This window comes from Papio anubis, chromosome 6 (genome assembly GCF_008728515.1).
Source record: "Papio anubis isolate 15944 chromosome 6, Panubis1.0, whole genome shotgun sequence".
In the NCBI taxonomy this organism is placed as follows: domain Eukaryota; kingdom Metazoa; phylum Chordata; class Mammalia; order Primates; family Cercopithecidae; genus Papio; species Papio anubis.
The window spans coordinates 2,787,563-2,807,778 of record NC_044981.1 but is presented as its reverse complement, the minus strand read 5'-3'; the positions used below and the strand labels follow the sequence as shown (position 1 = coordinate 2,807,778).

The following is a 20,216-nucleotide window of genomic DNA, read 5'->3' as shown; positions in this document are numbered from 1 at the left end:
TCATCTGGTTTTTGGTTGTTAGGAGTCTTTATTTTCTCGTTTGCGTGTAAAGCCTTCTTAGAATGGCATTTGTCAGCTAAACATGTTTTCAGTAGTGTTCTGGTTATTTGAGGTTGTGTAACCAGCTCTCCCAGCTCAGCAGCTTTCCTGGTTGTTGAATCTGGGTGGATTGAGTGGTGCCTCTGCACCACTTGGCACTGGGTGGGTCCCTTGTGGGGCTACGTCAGCGGGGGCTCAGGAGGGTGCTGGGGCGTCTTCTCTGTGGCCTTCTCCACTGGGGCCTTCCACACGCTTCCTTCAGCAGGGTTGCCTGGGCTCCCGCGGGCCAGGCGGCTGGGTTCTGAGTGGAAGTGCTCCCAGAAGACAGGCTTGAGACAAGGGCCTATCAAGCCTCCACGTGTATCCTGCTTGCCAAGGCCCCAGTGCCAAAGGCAGGCGCATCTCTGCTTCTGAGGGCTGAGCAAGGGTGTGCACACCAGAGACGTGGCTGGTTGGGGCCACCCATGACTGCTGTGGTCTGCCCTCTGGACCTGGTGGTTCCCTGGGAGTCTGAGATCCAGGTGTGGGCAGGGTTGGTTTCTCCTGCAGCCACTCTCCTCGGCTCGTAGACACTGTTTTCTCCCTGTGTCCTCACGTCCTCATCTCCTCTTTTTATAAGGACATGAGTCCTATTGGATTAAAGCCCAACCTAATGGCCTTGTTACTTCAATCCCCCCTGTAAAGGCCCTCTCTGCAAATGCAGTTCCATTCTGAGACACTGGAGTTGGGACCTCAGTGTGTAAATCTGGGGGGACACATGCAGCCCATCACAGTAGGTGTGGGAGACATGTAGCCATCACTGTACTGTGGCAATTCCCAAGCCCAGCCGGGCACGTATTGTCCACCCCTCAGCCTTGGCTGCAGGGCGTTCCTTGATGAGCCTTGATGAGCCTTCACTGCAGCTTCCGGGAATTGTCCCTTGTCGGCTGCTGCCCTGGCCATGCTCTGCCCTCTGTGTCCTGCTGTCGCTCTTGGCAGCTCCTTTCCTGTTCTGTAAGAAATGGCTCGTGCTTGCTGCACTCCCAGCCTACCTCCCACCTGTAGAACGTGGGCACCCAGAGGCCTCCCTGCACTTTAAGCCGTCTCTCCCTTTTAGTCCAAGCTGTTACAAGTGCTTGAAAACCACTGTGGGATTTCTATCAACTTGAAATTCTGCTTCCCTGGACAAAAGACCCCTCCGCCCCGCACCCCCATCCTGAGTGCTCTGTGTTGGGTTGGGAGTCAGGGTGCCACGGGAGAGCCTGCCAGAGGGTCTGTAAGATACTGCCTGAATCTTCTAAGGTTTAACGAAGTGGATTGGGACCTCACCCTTGAGGCCAGTGTCTGGGATTTGATCTTTGCCCTGAGGCCATCTCTTTTAGAATCTTTTGCCAGCTGGAGAGGCTGGGAAGAAGAAACATTTTTATTCTCCACCTAGCACATCCTGGATTGGAAATAGTTCCTTTAATTAAATTCTGCTTGAAAATGGAATAGTTCTTCTTTTCATCTTTCTCTTCCCATGTGTTATCCTAGGCAGCAAAAAGAAGCCAGGTTCATCCTGGACCCCTTAGCCAGATGCTGGAGTTCACAGGGAAGACACCCCATCTTCCCTGTCACTGCGGGTGACCTTCTTTCTACTTCTTCAGCTGGTACACACACAGCCCCCTTTCTCCAGCCCCCAGGAGTCATTTCGTCCTGTCCGTCAGGGTCTGGCTGGGTCCAAGGCCAGGGCCTCATGTTTTAGGTTTTGGTCATGGCAGAATTCCACTTCTAGATGGCTGCATGTGTCACCTGTTGCCACAAAACAAACCATCCCAAACTTAGTGGCTGGAAATAACAATGATTGATTATTTCTCAGATTCTGTGGCCTGAGTGGGCAGGACTGCTCCCAGGAAGCAGTGCAGGTCACTCATGCAGCTGTTTCAGTGGACACCTGGCCTGGAAGGTTCAAGAAGGCCTCTCTCACCCCTGAGACCTCGATTCTTTTTTTTTTGAGACAGAGTTTTGCTCTTGTTGCCCAGGCCGGAGCGCAATGGTGTGATCTCGGCTCACTGCAACCTCTGCCTCCTGGGTTCAAGCGATTCTCCTGCCTCAACCTCCCGAGTAGCTGGGATTGCAGGCATGCACCACCATGCCAGGCTAATTTTGTATTTTTAGTAGAGATGGGGTTTCTCCATGTTGGTCAGGCTGGTCTCAAATTCCCGACCTCAGGTGATCCGCCGGCCTCGGCCTCCCAAAGTGCTGGGACTGCAGGTATGAGCCACCGCGCCTGGCTGGAGGCCTTGATTCTTCAAACAACTCTCCCCACAGGTGGTGGCACTTTCTCCAGGGCTTTCCATGTGGCCTTCAGCAGGATAGCTTGGACTTCCTTCTTTCATGGTGGCCAGGGTACAAGAGAGTGAACGTGGCAGCTGCCAGGCCTTTTAAACAGGGCCTAGGCCTGGAACAGCATCACTTCTACTGAATTCTACCTACTGTATCATTAGTCAGAGCCAGTGACAGGGCCATTCCAGACCCACGGGCAGGAGGGAGCCTGCCCCTTCTGACGTCAGGAGCGGCCTGCGTTTGCAGAGATGGGAGGTCTGGTTGGCACCCTCGTTTGCCACCAGACTCCAAGTACTGAGCATCAGGAGACTGGGTTTGTGGAGGGCATTGCAGCTCATGCCAGCACTGACAGGGTACAGGGAGGGGCTTTCAAGACCCTTCTGGCCTTTAATCTGATGGACCTTTTTTTTTTTTTTTTTTTTTTGAGAGGGAGTCTCACTCTGTCGCCAGGCTGGAGTACAGTGGCAGGATCTCAGCTCACTGCAACCTCTGCCTCCTGGGTTCAAGTGATTCTCCTTCCTTAGCTTCCTGAGTAGCTGGGATTACAGGCATGCACCACCAGGCCCGGCTCATTTTTGTATATTTAGTAGAGATGGGGTTTCGCCTTGTTGGCCAGGCTGGTCTCAAACTCCTGACCTCAGGTGATCTGCCCACCTTGGCCTCCCAAAGTGCTGGGATTACAGGTGTGAGCCACCGTGCCTGGCCTTGGATGGATCTTTTAAGCAGTAGTAAGGGTCTGGATGGTTGTTAGGCTGAGTTTGGGGTTGCCTCATTTCCTGAAGTCAGAGCATACAGGAATGATGTGTTTTCATTCTGGTTTTGATTTCAGGTACTTTCTTTCAATAAAAGTGGCGGTGGTGGAGATATCCACCAGGGCTTCCAGTCTCTTCTCACCGAAGTGAACAAGACTGGCACGCAGTACTTGCTTAGGACGGCCAACAGGCTCTTTGGGGAAAAGTCTTGTGATTTCCTCTCAGTAAGTCATACTTGCTGTTATTCACTAAAGAAAGAAAGGTGGCCAGGTGGTGGGGGCTGGGGTCCAGCAGGAAGCGTGTGGCTCTAAATGCCACTATGCCATACGTAGGCTTTTGTAATTTGTTTCTTTTCACCTGCCAATATGTTTTAAATTCTCTGCATTTCAGTAAGGTGGGTCTACTTCATGGTTTTGAACTGTCTTGTCAGCATCTTGTCAGACAGCTCCTTGATCAGACAGCTCCTTGATGCATGGCTGCTCCCTTAAAGGATCCAGCAGTTGGTGAAGTTTGTTTGATATTCAGAGACTGATTCAACTTAGGTTTTTTTTGTTTTTTTTTTTTTCTGAGTCAGAGTTTCGCTCTGTTGCGCAGGCTGGAGTGCGGTGGAATGATCTCAGCTTACTGCAACCTCCGCCTCCTGGGTTCAAGTGATTCTCCTGCCTCAGCCTCCCGAGTAGCTGGGATTACAGGTGCCCACCACCATACACGGCTAATTTTTGTATTTTTAGTAGAGACAGGCCTTTGCCATGTTGGCCAGGCTGGTCTCGAACTCCTGAGCTCACATGATCCACCTGCCTCGGCCTCCCAAAGTGCTGGGATTACAGGTGTGGGCCACAGTACCTGACCTTGACTTCATTTTTAAGGTAGGATTAAATATAGCTAAAGCTAGGAAGTTGTATTTCAGGTTAAGTCCTCATATTTATTTGTAAATTATGTATGTCAATCATAAAATTATAGGTTTTCTGATTTGGTGCAATGAAGAAGGAGGCCGTTGGTGTTCATCATTTTTGTAGCCAGGCAGTTACGTCACTCTGTCTATCCTAGTCTTTTAGAGATTCCTGCCAAAAATTCTACCAAGCAGAGATGGAGGAGCTTGACTTCATCAGCGCCGTAGAGAAGTCCAGAAAACACATCAACTCCTGGGTAGCGGAAAAGACAGAAGGTGACAATGTATTGCTTTCTACTCGTAACAGCATCTGAACCCATTTTATTGTCAGTTCCTTCACAAGACTTCACAATCTTCACAAGATTCTAAACAGGAATGATTTTGTTTTTCTCTGAATAACTGCAAACTTAAAAAATCTGCTTCTGAAATCAGTTGCCATTATTTGACATTTTGGAAATGCTCAATGTGTGCTGTTGTCTCTGGCTTCTCCCTGTGTCCTCAGTGTACCCGTGATGTCTTTCAGTATTTGGTACACCTCTTCTGGACCAATCCACATTTTAATTTTGAGGAGGGGGTTCATGTTAATATAGTTTTCCCTTTCATAAGTAACATAAAAGATTCAGTATGGATCTCAAGCTGCCTCCCTCTTGGGTAGTACGGTCTACAGTTTTCTTTTTTTTTTTTTTTTTTTTTTTTTTTTTGAGACGGAGTCTCACGCTGTCGCCCAGGCTGGAGTGCAGTGGCGCGATCTCGGCTCACTGCAAGCTCCGCCTCCTGGGTTCACGCCATTCTCCTGCCTCAGCCTCCTGAGTAGCTGGGACTACAGGCGCCCGCCACCGCGCCCGGCTAATTTTTTCTATTTTTAGTAGAGACAGGGTTTCACTGTGGTCTCGATCTCCTGACCTTGTGATCCGCCCGCCTCGGCCTCCCAAAGTGCTGGGATTACAGGCGTGAGCCACCGCGCCCGGCTGGTCTACAGTTTTCATGCATTGCTGTGGGACACCGGGTCATGCCCTGGTCTATCAACGGTTCTTAATTTAAACATTTTTTTTTTTTTTTAAAGACAGGGTCTCCCTCTGTCACCCAGGCTGGAATGCAGTGCCACAATCACAGCTCACTGCAGCCTCAATTCTTTTTCTTTTTTTTTCTTTGAGATGGAGTTTTGCTCTTATTGCCCAGGCTGGAGTGCAATGGTGTGATCTCAGCTCACTGCAACCTCTGCCTCCCAGGTTCCAGCAATTCTCCTGTCTCAGCCTCCCAAGTAGCTGGGATGACAGGCGTGTGCCATCATGCCCGGCTAATTTTTGTATTTTTAGTAGAGACAGGGTTTCACCATGTTGGCCAGGATGATCTCAATCTCTTCACCACATTATCCGCCCGCCTCAGCCTCCCGAAGTGCTGGGATTACAGCCTCAATTCTTGGGCTCAAGCAGTCCTCCTGCTTCAGTCTCCCAAGTCATTGGGACTACAGGTAGCACCACCATGCCCAGCTAATTTTAATAATATTTTTTTAAAGAGATGAGGCCTCACTATGTTGTCCAGGCTGGTCTCAAACTCCTGGCCTCAAGTGATCCTCACACCTCAACCTCCCAAAGTGCTGAAATTATAGGTGTGAGCCACTGTGCCTGGCCTAACCTGTTCTTTAAGCTTATAAAGAACATCTTTTAACTGCCCACCTTTTTGACAATGCTTTAACTTCCTGTCTTTAAGTCATAGGCACCCACGACTGCTTCCCATCTCATGTGTTATGAACTCATCCTGCATAATTAACATGTATCTGTTCACTTTGTGTGTTTTATTCAAATGGTGATGTTTTTCTTATCAGAAGTTTTTGTTGCTTTGCTTTCAGGACACGCATCCCTTTATATTTGGGGTACAGTGGAACCCTCTATCCGTGCACTTGACTGCTGAAGAGGGCCTCAGCCGATTCCCGGTGTGTCCGGGATCAGCAGCCGCTCCTGTCTAACGCGGTCTTTAATTCTCTGCTCAGGTAAAATTGCGGAGTTGCTGTCTCCGGGCTCAGTGGATCCACTGACGAGGCTGGTTCTGGTGAATGCTGTCTATTTCAAAGGAAACTGGAATGAACAGTTTGACAAGGAGAACACCGAGGAGAGGCGGTTTAAAGTCAGCAAGGCGAGTAAGGTGCCGTGATGGGTGATGGGGGCGGCTCTCGGAGCAGCGCCTGCATTCACACGAGCGTCCCGGACTCGGGGCCCGCCTGCCGAGGGCCTCCACGGGACCCTTCCGCCCCTGCCCCTGCCCCTCCTGTTTGCCATCCATCGGGTGGCCGCTGTCCCTGGGCTCCTGGCATCCGCCCTGCCACCTACAGGGCAAGTCTGAAGCTGCAGCCCCCTGGCTCCATCAAGGTCTTCAAGCTCAGACTCCAGATACGGTGTGCCGTCCTCTAGCGGACATTTCCCCCTGGTCTCTAGCGGACATTTCCCCCTGGTCTCTAGCGGACATTTCTCCCTGGTCTCTAGCGTCATTCTCACCCGGACCTACACGCTCCTTTCTCTCCGGCGGCGTCCCGGGAAGCCCGGGCCAGCCCTCCCGCCGCGCTGCACACGGCTCCTCCGCGCCGCTACCGCGCCTCCTGCTGGCCGCCGTGCCGCACTGCAGGGGCGGAACCACTCTTCCTGCTGAATTGAGGCTGAGCAGGGAGGAGTCTGACAAGTGCCAAAAACGTTGCTGGTGCCTAGTAAATGCCGAACCAATGAGTGATATTCAGTCCTCTCTTCATAGTAAGGATAAGTACAGATTTTTGTTTTAAAACAACCAAACCAAACATGTAGATAGACACGGAGATTAACCACCTCCAGCTTGGAAGATGTCATTTGCTGATGGCCCTTTATCTTCCTCTCACTGAATCCACTTTATTGTCTCTCGTTTTGTTTATCTTTCACTATAGAAATTTTGAACATAGACAGAGTAGACAGAATATATTAATTACAGTGTATTCTTGATCATTGACCATAGTTAGGTCTTCCAGACTAACTTGAACTTGAGCCTTCAGTTTCTCAAGAAATTTATTTTCATTGTCTATTCTCCTCGCAATTCAGAAAGAATTATTTTCTTTCAAACTTTTGTTCTGAAATGAACTGTCCTATTTTCCCCTGGCAAAATTATTTCTCTCTTTAATCATTAACAAGATGTACAAGGGCTTTGTTTGACTACAGGTAACAGAAACCGCAGTTCACCATGGTTTAGTTCCTAGGAGCTAATCCCCCCTACCAGGAGGTCTGGAGGCAGGTGAGACCTGGGCTGGTCTGGCACCAGCTGATGATCCCAGGGAGTCTGCTCCGCCATCCTCAGCATGTGGTCTTCTTCCTCGTGGTCACAAGATGGCTCAACTGGCTTTAGCAGTCCAGGTGGCAGGGACGGGGAGGAGCCTAAACCTTCGCCTTGGTGGTTCTGCCTTTCAGAAAGGGAAAGCTTCTTTCTATATGGTGTAGGCCGGAGCTGTAGGTCCCGTGGGTTTGGGGAGATGTGGAATCCTGCCGGGCTTTCTGAGCTCTGCAGTGAAGAAGGATGAAGAAGGGGCTGCAGTATTGAGTGTCCCTCCAAGGGAACAGATTTTGAGTTGACACAGATTCTTAATTTCATTTACTTCTATATAAAATGGAACTTGTCTACATAATTGTGTATTTAGTGAATCATTCAGTCACTAAGGTTAGATCTTTTTGTATTACAAGATTGGAAGCTTTGGACCCTGAAGCAGTGCAGGGAGGAATTACTGAAGGCAGGGGTCAGCAAACTCCAGCCTACAGCAAAGCCAGGCCACTACCTGTTTTTTTTAAAGTTTATTGAAACACAGCCATGCTTATTTTTTTTGTTATTTTTGTTATTATTATTTTTTTACTTTTTTTTTTTTTTTTTTTTGGGACGGGTCTCCCTTTTGTACCCCGGCTGGAGTGCAGTGGCCGGATCTCAGCTCACTGCAAGCTCCGCCTCCCGGGTTCACGCCATTCTCCTGCCTCAGCCTCCCGAGTAGCTGGGACTACAGGCGCCTGCGACCTCGCCCGGCTAAGTTTTTGTATTTTTAGTAGAGACGAGGTTTCACTGTGTTAGCCAGGATGGTCTCGATCTCCTGACCTCGTGATCCGCCCGTCTCGGCCTCCCAAAGTGCTGGGATTACAGGCTTGAGCCACCGCGCCCGGCCTATTTTTTTACTTTTATTTTTCCAAGACAGAGTTTCTGTCTTGTTGCCCTGGCTGGAGTGCAGTGGTGTGATCTCGGATCACTGCAGCCTCCGCTCCCAGGTTCTCCTGCCACAGCCTCTTGAGTACTGGGATTACAGGTGTGTGCCACCACGCACGGCTAATTTTTGCATTTTTAGTAGAGATGGGGTTTCACCATGTTGGTCAGGTTGGTCTCGAACTCCTGACCTCAGGGGATCCACCCGCACTGGCCTCCTAAAGTGCTGGGATTAGGCGTGAGCCACCGTGCCTGGCCCTTGCTTATTTACTTACTTATTTCCTCCTGTAACAGCAGTTGACTCATTGTCACAGAGACGGTATATGTAGTCACAAACCAGAAAATAGTTCCTGTCTGGTCAGTTACGGAAAAAACATGCCTACTGCTGGCCAAGGAAACGAGTGGGGCCACCGAGGCCTGGAAGACTGCTCTAGCCAAAGGCTAAGGGCCAGCCCAGGTGAGCCTCTACCACGTGAAAGCAGAAAGCTGCCACTGCAGTGTATTTTGATTGTTCCATTTAACACAGAAGAATGTGCTACACCAGAGACTGGGAACCATGCAGCATCTTTGACTGTGCCTGTTGCAGGGTATTTACTCAACTCACAGGAGCAGCTTGGAGTCAGGAAATGAGGAGGATTGGTGGATGGGGTGTGGTTCCTGGCCTCTGGCCTTTCTCATTGGCTGGCTGGGGTTGGTGACCAGTGCAGTTTTTTCTGGTGAGATGTGTAAATGTTGCCTGGCCTTTTCAGCATCCCAGCTCGTTAATTCATTTATGCATTTACGATTTATTCAGCAGAGGTTGACTGAGTGCCTTAATTTTATTTTTATTTTTATTTTTTTTTGAGATGAACTCTCGGTCTGTCTCCCAGGCCGGAGTGCAGTGGTGCAATCTTGGGTCACTGCAACTTCTGCCTCCCAGGTTCAAGTGATTCTCCTACCTCAGCCTCCCGAGTAGCTGGGATTACAGGAGTGCACCAACACACCCAGCTAATTTTTGTATTTTTAGTAGAGATGGGGTTTCACCTTGTTGGCCAGGCTGGTCTCGAACTCCTGACCTTAGGTGATCCGTCTGCCTTGGCCTCCCAAAGTGGTGGGATTACAGGCGTGAGCCACCATGCCCAACCTGACTGAGTGTCTTCTGTGCATCAGGCATGGTGCTAGGTATTTTTCAGCCATGCACAAAACCAGCAAAGCATGCTTGCCCTGGTGAAGCTCATGCTTTCTTGGGGGAGAGACAGCAAGCATAAATAAGAAAATAGGAGTGTATTAGACAGTGGTAAATGCTACAGAGATATACCAAGGGAGGGGATAGGAAGCTGTTTTTGGGGTGGGGGTGTAGTGTCAGGTAAGATGATCAAGGACAGCTTCTCTGCCAAAGTGATTTTTGAACAAAGACCATAAAGAGGCAGAAGTTCACTCTCCAGGTATTGGAGGACAAGCTTGCTGCGTAGAGATGAGATGAACCGGGTTTGCTGTCAGTGCAGTGAGGAGGCCTCTGTGACTAGCAGATAAACAAAGGGAGAGGAAACTGGGTTTAGCTCCTAGCAGCTAAACCATGGTGACCTGGGGTTTCTGTTACCTGTAGTCAAACAAAGCCCTCGTACATCTTGTTAGTGATTAAAGAGAGATGAGCTATCACAATTCCAGGTCGTTTTAGGGACTTTCAGCTCCTGCTCTGGGTAAACGGGGAGCCAGGGAAGAGTGTCCTGCCAAAGAACCATGTGATCTGACTCAGGTTCTACCCGGTCCCTCTGGCCGCTGTGCCGGGAACGGTCACAATCATATTATCACAATATTCCAGGGCTAGGCTGGCAGCAGCAGAGGCAGAAGGAACAGGTCAGATTTTGGTTATGTTTTCGAGGTAGAGCCAATATAATTTACCAGTGAGTCAGACACAGGGTGCGAGAGAAAGACAGGAGTCAGGGCACTCGAGGGCTTTTGACCACTGGACGGTGACGCTGCCCTCAGCTGAGATGGGCAGAGCTGTAGTAGACAGAGCTGACCTGAAGGATCTACGGAGCGCCACATTACAGGTGGCATCGGGAGTTTCTTTTATGTCCAAACGTAGGTGTCAGGTGGGCAGTAAAATGCAGGAGTCCCAAGGACAGGGCAGAGACCCAGGCTGGAGGTAAATTTGGTGTGATATTGTGTTTAAAGTCATGAGGCTGAGTGAGGTCAATGAGAGGAAAGACATGTCGGGTTTGGGCCCCAGGCACGCCGGTTTCTGGAGGCTGCGGTGATGAAGATGGCAGAGAAGGTGCTGCCGTGTGTTCTGGAAGCTGGGGAGAAACCGAGCTGCATTTCTCCCTGCAGAGAGTGGCTGGCTCCGACAGATTTGTCCCATGTGTCAGTGGGGTCTTGTTTCAACTTAATGTTTGTCTGTTTTCTTTGTAGAATGAGGAGAAACCTGTGCAAATGATGTTTATGCAGTCTACTTTTAAGAAGACCTATATAGGAGAAATATTTACCCAAATCTTGGTGCTTCCGTACGTTGGCAAGGAGCTGAATATGATCATCATGCTTCCGGACGAGACCACCGACTTGAGAACGGTAACAGCTAAGCTGTGAGAGAGGCGTGCTAGCGAGGGAGCCGCTCGCGGGTGTCTGCCGTGGCTGCTTTCCCCACTTCGCGGTCAGCCATTTAACACCAGACCGCTGCTGACCATAGCCACGCTGCCACCGGGGTCCGGCATCCGCAGCACAGCACAGGGTCCTGGTGGGCAGCAGCACCCTAGGTCTTAAAGTCTTCAACTGTCTCCCTCTAGGTGGAGAAAGAACTCACTTACGAGAAGTTCGTGGAATGGACGAGGCTGGACATGATGGATGAAGAGAAGGTGGAGGTGTCCCTCCCTCGGTTTAAACTGGAGGAAAGCTATGACATGGAGAGTGTCCTGTGCAGCCTGGGCATGACCGACGCCTTCGAGCTGGGCAAGGCAGACTTCTCTGGAATGTCCAAGGCAGACCTGTGTCTGTCCAAGGTCGTGCACAAGTCCTTTGTGGAGGTCAACGAGGAAGGCACGGAGGCCGCAGCCGCCACAGCTGCCATTATGATGATGCGGTGCGCCCGATTCGTCCCCCGCTTCTGCGCCGACCACCCCTTCCTTTTCTTCATCCAGCACAGCAAGACCAACGGGATTCTTTTCTGCGGCCGCTTTTCCTCTCCCTGAGGACAGGGCGGTCTCTGTGTGCAGCCCCTCTCCTTTCTGTCCCCTACACTCCACAGTGTGCCTGCAACCCAAGTGGCCTTATCCGTGCCGTGGTGGCAGTTCAGAAATAAAGGGCCCGATGGTGGGATGCCGCATTTACTCTGTGTTTGTGTGCCCGCGTGGGAGATGTTTCCTAGGATCTGAAATGGCTGCTCTGGGTCTGGGTCACGTTAGGGCGGCAGTGACCACTTAGCTCACCCCTGCCTGGGGAAGGTGTTGCCCACCCCCCACAGCCATGGGGACCCCATGACTTCACTGTGGGCAGGCAGCTGCCCTTGAGGGCGGTGGTGCGACTTTTCCTGGGCTCAGGAAGATAAATGGTGCTTCTCTGTCTCCTCTACTCAGTAGTGGAGTCTCATCCCACTTCTAGGGAGAGAATGGGGTGAAATGGGGTGCTGCAAGGAGGTACGGGGAGCTGAGTTCCAAAACTGCCACAAGCTCTCCGGAAGCCTGCACGGAGGTTGGGGGAGCAGGTGAGCCAGACGAGGGTGACAGCAGTCCCCTGCCCTGTGGGTGTTTCTGCTTTCCTGGGGACTGGTGGGTCACATGCCTATTCACACACACACACTGCCCACTTCTGAAAATGTCAAATGATGGTAGTGTTCCCTTTATAGTAACGGAGTTTATGGCGACTTCACGAGTCAGCACCAGATGCCTTTCTGTTTCACTCAAGTATTACAGACAGAGAAGACAGCTCAGGTTTCTGGGGCCATTTGTGTTAGTTGCTGGAAATGTGATCCCTGCACCCAGCCATCCAGGAGCAGAAGGACGGGTCAGGCTCCAATGGAGGAGCCACGCAGTGTCCCAGGGAGGCAGGAAGGACTTCTTTTGCAGGCAGTGGGAGCCTGCCCCTCCTTTACCTGGTGCAGCTGTGCTCCCACTCTTCCTGGTCCTCTTTCCCCTTAGTGTCCAGGCTGGGGTGACAGATGGGACTCAGGAGCAGCAGGAGATGTGGCAAGGATGAGTGGGACAGCAGGGGAAAGAAAGGCTGGGTAGTGCTGGTTTTGTCCCTCACACTCCCTGCTCTGCACAGCATTATTGTTGGTTTTTTTGTTTGAGGTGGAGTCTCACTCTATTGCCCAGGCTGGAGTGCAGTGGCGCCATCTTGGCTCACTGCAAGCTCCACCTCCTGGGTTCAAGCGATTCTCCTACCTCAGCCTCCCGAGCAGAGTAGCTGGAGGCTTCATCTGCAGAATAAGACCCTTGGTCTCCACAACACCTTATCTGAACCCACACACTCCCTTCTACTGATTTCAAGTCTTTAGATAAACTTTCAACCAATTGCCAGCCAGAAAATCTTGGAATCCACCTGTGACCTGGAAGCCTCCCCCCGACCACCACCACCTTGGGCACATGTTCTCAGAATCTTCTTGGGCTGGGTCACAGGCCATGGTCACCCACATTTGGCTCAGAACAAATCTCTTCAAATACTTTACAGAGTTTGGCCGTATTTCAATTTTATTGCATATATTATATTGCATATGAGTTTAACTCATTTTATTATGAGTTGTTAATCTCTTACCGTGCCTAATGTATAAACTTTATCATATATATGTATAGGAAAAAAAAAACACTGTATATATAGGATTTAGTACTCTCCATGGTTTCAGTCATCCACTGGAGATCTCTGAATATGTCCTTTGCAGATAAGGGGGGAACTGCTGTGTACTTCCATATAATGTGCTGCATGTGAAGTGTAGCCAAAATGGGAAATCTGAAAATGAAAGGGGAAAATGAACACAATTAAGGTTTTATTTATTTACTTTTAGAGACAGGGTCTTGTTATGTTGCCCAGGCTGGCCTCAAATTCCTGGGCTCCAGCAATCTTCCCACCTCAGCCTCCCAAGTAGCTGGGACTACTGGCATGTGCCACCATGCCCAACTTGGGTTGTTTTATTTTTTTTTAATTTATTTATTATAAATCATGTTGGCTATAATTAAAAACAACACATTATATACTTGAAAATGACTAAGAGATTTGAAGTGTTCTTGTTAACGACGTGTGTCTGCAGCTATCTGGAGGAACTCGGGAGTGGCGACTTTGCAGCAATCTTGGTCCTTTGTACTTCTGAAGGAAAGAACTCAAATGAGAGACAGACAAGGGTTAAAGCACAAGGGAACGTTTATTTTAAGCAATGTGAGAGTTTATTAGAGAAAGTAGGCTTGGAAGAGGGTCAAGCAGGAGATCTGAAAAATCAGGTGCTTCTTCCGCTTGAATATTTTTTTTGGACGGAGTCTCACTCTGTCGCCCAGGTTGGAGTGCAGTGGTGTGATCTTGGCTGACTGCAACCTTTGCTTCCAGGGTTCAAGCGATTCTCCTGCCTCAGCCTCCTGAGTAACTGGGACTACAGGAACATGCCACCTCGCCCGGCTAATTTTTTTGTATTTTTAGTAAAGACAGGGTTTCACCGTGTTAACCAGGATGGTCTTGATCTCCTGACCTCGTGATCCACCCACCTCGACCTCCCAAAGTGCTGGGATTACAGGCGTAAGCCACCACCCCGGCCTGCTTAGATTTTTATACCCCTTACCCTCTTCCAGGCTCTCTGTCTCTGCTCTTCGTTCTTCCCCTGGGCGGGCTGTCCCTCAGTTACTGCATGCCCGGGAGCCCTGCCAGTAGGCGCCGGATGTTTGGGAGGAGACGCAGGCGCAGTAGAGTTACTGAAGTCGTGCGCATGCCCATTAGACGCAATTCTCCCTTACTGGTCGAGCGCCCCCAGAGGAAAGTCATATACCGGGTAAATGTCACCCCTTGCTATTACTGCACATGCTCAAAACCTTGTCTGGGACTGTGGCTTGCTCACTCCAGGTGTCTTCTGTCTGTTGCAAGACTCCTGTTATTCCCAGCGCCAGTCATGGGCCACTTATTACCCTAGAGGGATAGTTTTATGCCCTTCTGTCCCCGTCCCAATGAGAACCAGACAGCTCTGGGGTCCCTCCTTGTCCTGCTCATTATTTCGGAGGGACAGATTTATAATTGTCAGACCGTGGCTTGACAAATGTCCAACATTCTTGGGGGCCCTCGCGTGCCCTGCTCACGTCTAACCGCCTACTCTGACATTGTCATCACACACACAAAAATGTAGATGAGGTAATGCATACGTGAATTAGCTTGTTGTAGCCATTCCACTGATATGGAAGGATGTGCTCCCTTTAAATGACATGGAGGGGGGAAAGGGCGTGGTCCCTGGCTAGGGCTCCAACCCTGGGCCTGTGCCCATGGACCTAGTTGAGGACAGGCATTTTGTTTTCCTACCCAAATGTTGCATTTCTCAAGACCACCCTGGCCTGCCACGCCCCTACCGTGTGCCTGTAAAACCCCCTGAGACCCTAACAGGCAGACACACAGGTGGCTGGACATCGAGAGGAGCACATCAGTGGAGGAATACATGAGCGGCTGGACGTTGAGAGGAATGGGACGCACTGACAGGCACTGGCATGCAGGCAGGCCATCGGCTGGCAGAACAACGTGGAGTTTGGCTGGGGCAGGCGGAGGAGAGCCTGGGACGCCAGGCTTACCTTGCACTCATTCTCCGAGCCCACATGTGATCCGATTCTTCTGGTACATCAAGGCAAGAACCCGGGGATACAGAAAGCCCTCTGTCCTTGCGGGGGTGTGACTGAGCTGGTTAACACAAGCCGCCTATGGATGGCTAAAAGAGTACCCTGTAACACATGCCCACTGGGGCTTCAGGAGGGTGAACATTCACCCCTAGGCACTGCCGGGGTTGGACCCCACAGCCTGCCTGTCTGTATTCTCCCCTAAAGGTTGGAGCAGCAGGGCACTGAAGAAGCGAGCCACACCCCAGCACACGCTCTGCAAGGGGAACAAGGGAACTTTTCCTGTTTCACTACCATGGATCCATATATCAAAACATCACATCGTATACCATGACATATACAATTAAAAGTCTATACAATTTTTACGTGTCAATTTTTTAAAAATTAAAAAAATTGTTGACTGCCAGAGCAATTTTTATTAAAGAGGACCTAAAAATAATTCTTGTCAAATATTCAATTTTTGTTTCTTTTTTTTTTTTTTTTTTTTTTTTGAGACGGAGTCTCGCTCTGTAGCCCAGGCTGGAGTGCAGTGGCCGGATCTCAGCTCACTGCAAGCTCCGCCTCCCGGGTTTACTCCATTCTCCTGCCTCAGCCTCCCGAGTAGCTGGGACTACAGGCGCCCGCCACCTCACCCGGCTAGTTTTTTATGTATTTTTAGTAGAGACGGGGTTTCACCGTGTTCGCCAGGATGGTCTCGATCTCCTGACCTTGTGATCCGCCCGTCTCGGCCTCCCAAAGTGCTGGGATTACAGGCTTGAGCCACCGCGCCCGGCCCGTCAAATATTCTTTAAAAATACATTTTTTCCAAAAGATTAAATTCAACACATCCATTTTTTAAAATCAAAAAGTTTAAAAATATGTTGATTATTGAAATATTTTAAAAGTACAGAATAATTATTTGCTATGGAATGAATTGTGCTCCTTTCCCCTCCATAAATTCATATGTTGAAGCCCTAACTTCCAATGTAATCGTGTTGACAGTTGGGGCCCACAAGGAGGTAATTTAGGTTAAATGAGGTAATAAAGATGGGACCGCAATCTGATGTAATTCGTGGCTTTATGAGAAGAAGAAGAGAGATCTCTATCCATCATGTGAGAACACAGTAAGAAGGTGGCTGTCTACAAGCCAAAAAGAGAGCCATCACCAAAACCTACTGTGCTGGCATCCTGATCTTGGACTTTCCAGCCTCCAAAACTGTGAGCGAATACATTTCTGTTGTTTAAGCTGCCTAATCTATGGTATTTTGTATGGCAGCCTAAGCTTACTAAGACAGTATTCTTGGTGCATATTCGTATACTGTAATTCATCCCTTCGCTGAATCTACCTCTATCAAACATCACTGGTATTTTTCCTCAATAAGGTATTTTTCAATAGGATCTTATTAAGAAAATTTTTATAAAATGCACTTTATTGTCAATAAATGTAAAATTACTATCATGGTCAATTGACTCTTGTCTGTTGACCATAGGTCCTGTGTGACCTATGCAGCCATGCAGGGCTCCTCACTCACAGGGACACAAACTTGGATGGATGTTTTACTGTCATCATTTTGAAATTATTTATAGTTTTTGAACAGAGGATCCTGCATTTTCATTTTGCACTGGGCCCTGCAAATTATGTAGCTGTTCCTGCTGTTAGACTATGAAATTTTTATGGAGGAAACATTCTTCAGGAGCTGAGAGATGTGGTAAGCCCAGAGCAAATTCTGACAAATGAAGAACTGTCTCAATTCTATTTTTTCTTATATTAAAATGTACAAGTATTTCAGTCTGAATATTTCCACAGTTACAATCTTTTTGCCTACATACAATGTGTTTCTTTTCCAAATACTTTTATCAGACAAAGCTTATGAAATGACTTACTTAAATAATCCTTTTGAAGTTTTCACCAAATTTTTGTGCAGCAAACATTTTGGACATCCCAGTTTCACTGCATTCTAATATAGCCTATAAATTTATCCAATTAAAAATAGGAAGCCCATCTAAAGATTCTTCCTCCAAATCAAGATATGCCAAAATTCAATTATAGAATTTCAGAAAGTTAAGTCCTATATACTATTAAGCTGTTTAATTAGTTTCTCCTTTGGTTTCGCAGAACTTTGAATATCTTCCTGTTTGCAAATTTTGTTTTCAATGATTTCAAGTAACTAAAAGCTTCCAAAATTAAATTTTTGGGTGCTTCACTCTGAATATTTTGACTAAATATTCCTAACTGATTTTAAACAAAATGCACCTGAAATTTAGAGGACTCAGTTTGAAGAAGGTTAATAACATGATAGAACTTTTAGGCTGATTTAGAATCGTGCTCCAAAAAAGCAGACAGCTGCATTCCAATTGCTCGTGGGCAGCGAAGAGGAAGAGCAGGCGCTGCCATCAATACATCGTCAATATCATATCGTGTTTGTATTTATCAGCAGCTTCATCACAAATATTTTGTAGTTGTAACTATATAAAGGAAATTTGTAAATTTTGGTAACTATAAATGCTATTTTAAATGAAGAATATTACAGCTTCATTAATAAAATTCAAAATGTGTGTTCATCTTAACTAACTCCAGGGTTGTGACTCATCAAAATTTGATTTACGTGACTCTATGAAAATCTTCCCTGATACACATTTTAACTAAATTTTTTTTTTTTTTTTTTTTGAGACTGAGTCTCGCTCTGTCGCCCAGGCTGGAGTGCGGTGGTGCCATCTCGGCTCACTGCAAGCTCTGCCTTCCGGGTTCACACCATTTTCCTGCCTCAGCCTCCCGAGTAGCTGGGACTACAGGAGCCCGCCACCACGCCTGGCTCATTTTTTAGTAGAGACAGGGTTTCATCATGGTCTCGATCTCCTGACCTCATGATCTGCCCGCCCCGGCCTCCCAAAGTGCTGGGATTACAGTCCTGAGCCACTGCGCCCAGCCAACTAATTTTTTTTGAGATGGAGTCTCACTCTGTTGCCCAGGCTTAACTAAATTTTTAACAGCATTTATTCACAACATATTATATATTTTCCCTGTGGGAAAGGGAACTTCTAAAAGCTTATTTTTAATTCTATCCATGAATTAGATGAAAAACTTACACTGCTTTTTAATTGGAAACATCTGATGAAACTTACTTGAACAAAACAAAAGATTTTCTTCTGCTAATGGAGCCAATGCTTCCATGTATTGCTTTACTTTTTGAAAATGACAGAAATTAACTTCAAATAACAGTCATTTGATCAAATGAACAGCCTGCTTTACAAACTAATGTATAAATATATCCTCTGCAACGTACTTGATAGATTGTTATCTTTGGACAGAAATTTCTTTCTTTCTTTTTTTTTTTGGAGGCAGAGTTTCACTCTGTCACCCAGGCTGGAGTTCAGGGGCATCTATCTTGGCTCACTGCAACCTCCACCTCCCAGGTTCAGGCGATTCTCCTGCCTCAGCCTCCAGAGTAGCTGGGACTATAGGCACCTGCCAGGTGTGGACCTGGCTAATTTTTGTATTTTTAGTAGAGACAGGGTTTCACCATATTGGCCAGGCTGGTCTCAAACTCTTGACCTTGTGATCCACCTGCCTTGGCTTCCCAAAGTGCTTGGATTACAGGGGTGAGCCACCGCGCCCGGCCAGAATTTTCTTAAAAGAACTTCTAACTTTTGAAGGAGGTGCTAGTACTTCCTTATAGATTAGCATCGTATAGTTTTTACATGATCAGAGATAGCACTATGGTACCACTGGTGGGTGGTAAGCAGCAACATTTCGTGCACGCTAAACATTCCACCTCTTGTGATACGAAAATTCAGTACTTAATTTTTGAGCTCACTGTTTGCTAAAAGGATTTATTGCAAAATTAAAGTATAGCCAAACAAGCTGGGCGCGGTGGGTCTTGCCTGTAATTCCAGCACTTTGGGAGGCCGAGGTGGGTGGATCACCTGAGGTCAGGAGCTCGAGACCAGCCTGGCCAACATGGTGAAACCGTGTCTCTACTAAAAATACAAAACATTAGCCAGGCATAGTGGCAGGTGCCTCTAATCCCAGTGCTCGGGAAGCTGAGGCCGGAGAATCGCTTGAACCTGAGAGGCGGAGGTTGTGGTGAGCCGAGATGGTGCGACTGTACTCCAGCCTGAGTGACACAGTGAGACTCTGTCTCAAATAAAATAAAGTAAAAAAGTGTAGTCAAACAATGAAATAAATAAATGGCTGTAGATTTTCCTATATAATGAATAACAAAACCACTGTAGCAAGAGAGTTTGGGCTTATTTCTAGTGTAATTTATAGCCTCTATTTCCACTATTAAATATGCCTCTATTTTATAGAGCCTCTATTTAAATATGCCTAATTATAGTTTAAACTATGTACCTAAACTATACTTTTCCACGTTTCCAACTGACCCTGCCAAATGATGACTTCTCAAAAGCCACGGCATGAGCCACGTTACAACCAAGTGGCTCTCAGGGGAAAGCAGTCCCGAATAATTATCTCCTCAGTACTAGAGTCCAGAAGGACTTAGCTGTCCCTAGCTGCTTGTGAACAAGGATTAAGTTGTTTTATCAGCGACTGAGTTCCTTATGTCCTGTCCTTGAAGGGGGAGACTTCTGGAAAGGATCAGACTCAGAAGTTGCCTGTCAGATTTAACCACAGATTAAAGTGAGCATCCTACGCCTGTGAGTCACCTACCAATTTATTGTCTCTTGGCTCCAGAGCCAAGGACACATCTGCAACCCTGGAGTTGCCATTACTTCGCTGGATGACACAATGCTACGCTTCGTCACTAGAGGACGCCAGTGAGACACTGCCAGGAAAGCCCAGTAGAAAGGCACTGTCCTTCCAGGTTCTGGTCCTCCTGTGACCACTCAGTGCAGGGTCCAGCAGCCCACACGGACCATCTCCAGCCACATTCTCATTCTTTCTCCACGCAACAGCCTTTTCTGCAGTCACAACAGCTGCAACCTCAGGCAGCTGTGTCCCTACCTGGCCTTTTGCTTCTGCACATGGCTCTGGCAATGGCAGACAGCTCCTGGTGGCCCACTCTGACCCATGGACTCTGCCAGCGGCAGCTGCATGTTTCTGTGGTAGCTGCATCCTCTTCAAAAAGATCTGAGTCTCAGCCCGAAGTGTGTGCAGGGTGGGGGTGGGGTGAAGGTCTCCTAAGACTAGTCTTTCCTCATCCACTCTCATTGGGCCTACGGGTAACAGCTGCTCCTTTTTCGCATGCTACTTTGTGCCCCTTTTCTTAACTAACAATCCTTTCTATTCTCCTCTGTTCACATAACTGATGTGGCTGTGTCTCCTGAGTGGAC

General features: G+C 48.2%; 1 protein-coding gene across 13 annotated transcripts in view; it reads left to right on the top strand.

Annotated features, from left to right (window-relative positions):
* The window catches only part of SERPINB6 (serpin family B member 6), a 30,125-nt gene extending 18,644 nt beyond the window's left edge, over positions 1–11,481 (top strand). For 12 of the 13 annotated variants that reach the window (XM_031666867.1, XM_031666866.1, XM_031666865.1 and 9 more), the window contains 5 exons: positions 3,173–3,319; positions 4,143–4,260; positions 5,975–6,117; positions 10,573–10,728; positions 10,944–11,479. In XM_031666867.1, coding sequence (XP_031522727.1) covers positions 3,173–3,319; positions 4,143–4,260; positions 5,975–6,117; positions 10,573–10,728; positions 10,944–11,345 — 966 coding nt within the window. In that variant the 3' untranslated portion in view covers positions 11,346–11,479. Of the gene's footprint in view, positions 1–3,172; positions 3,320–4,142; positions 4,261–5,974; positions 6,118–10,572; positions 10,729–10,943 lie in introns of all 13 variants that reach the window. The other variant, XM_009204354.2, reaches the window with a different exon arrangement.
* Positions 11,482–20,216: the final 8,735 nt, after the last annotated feature.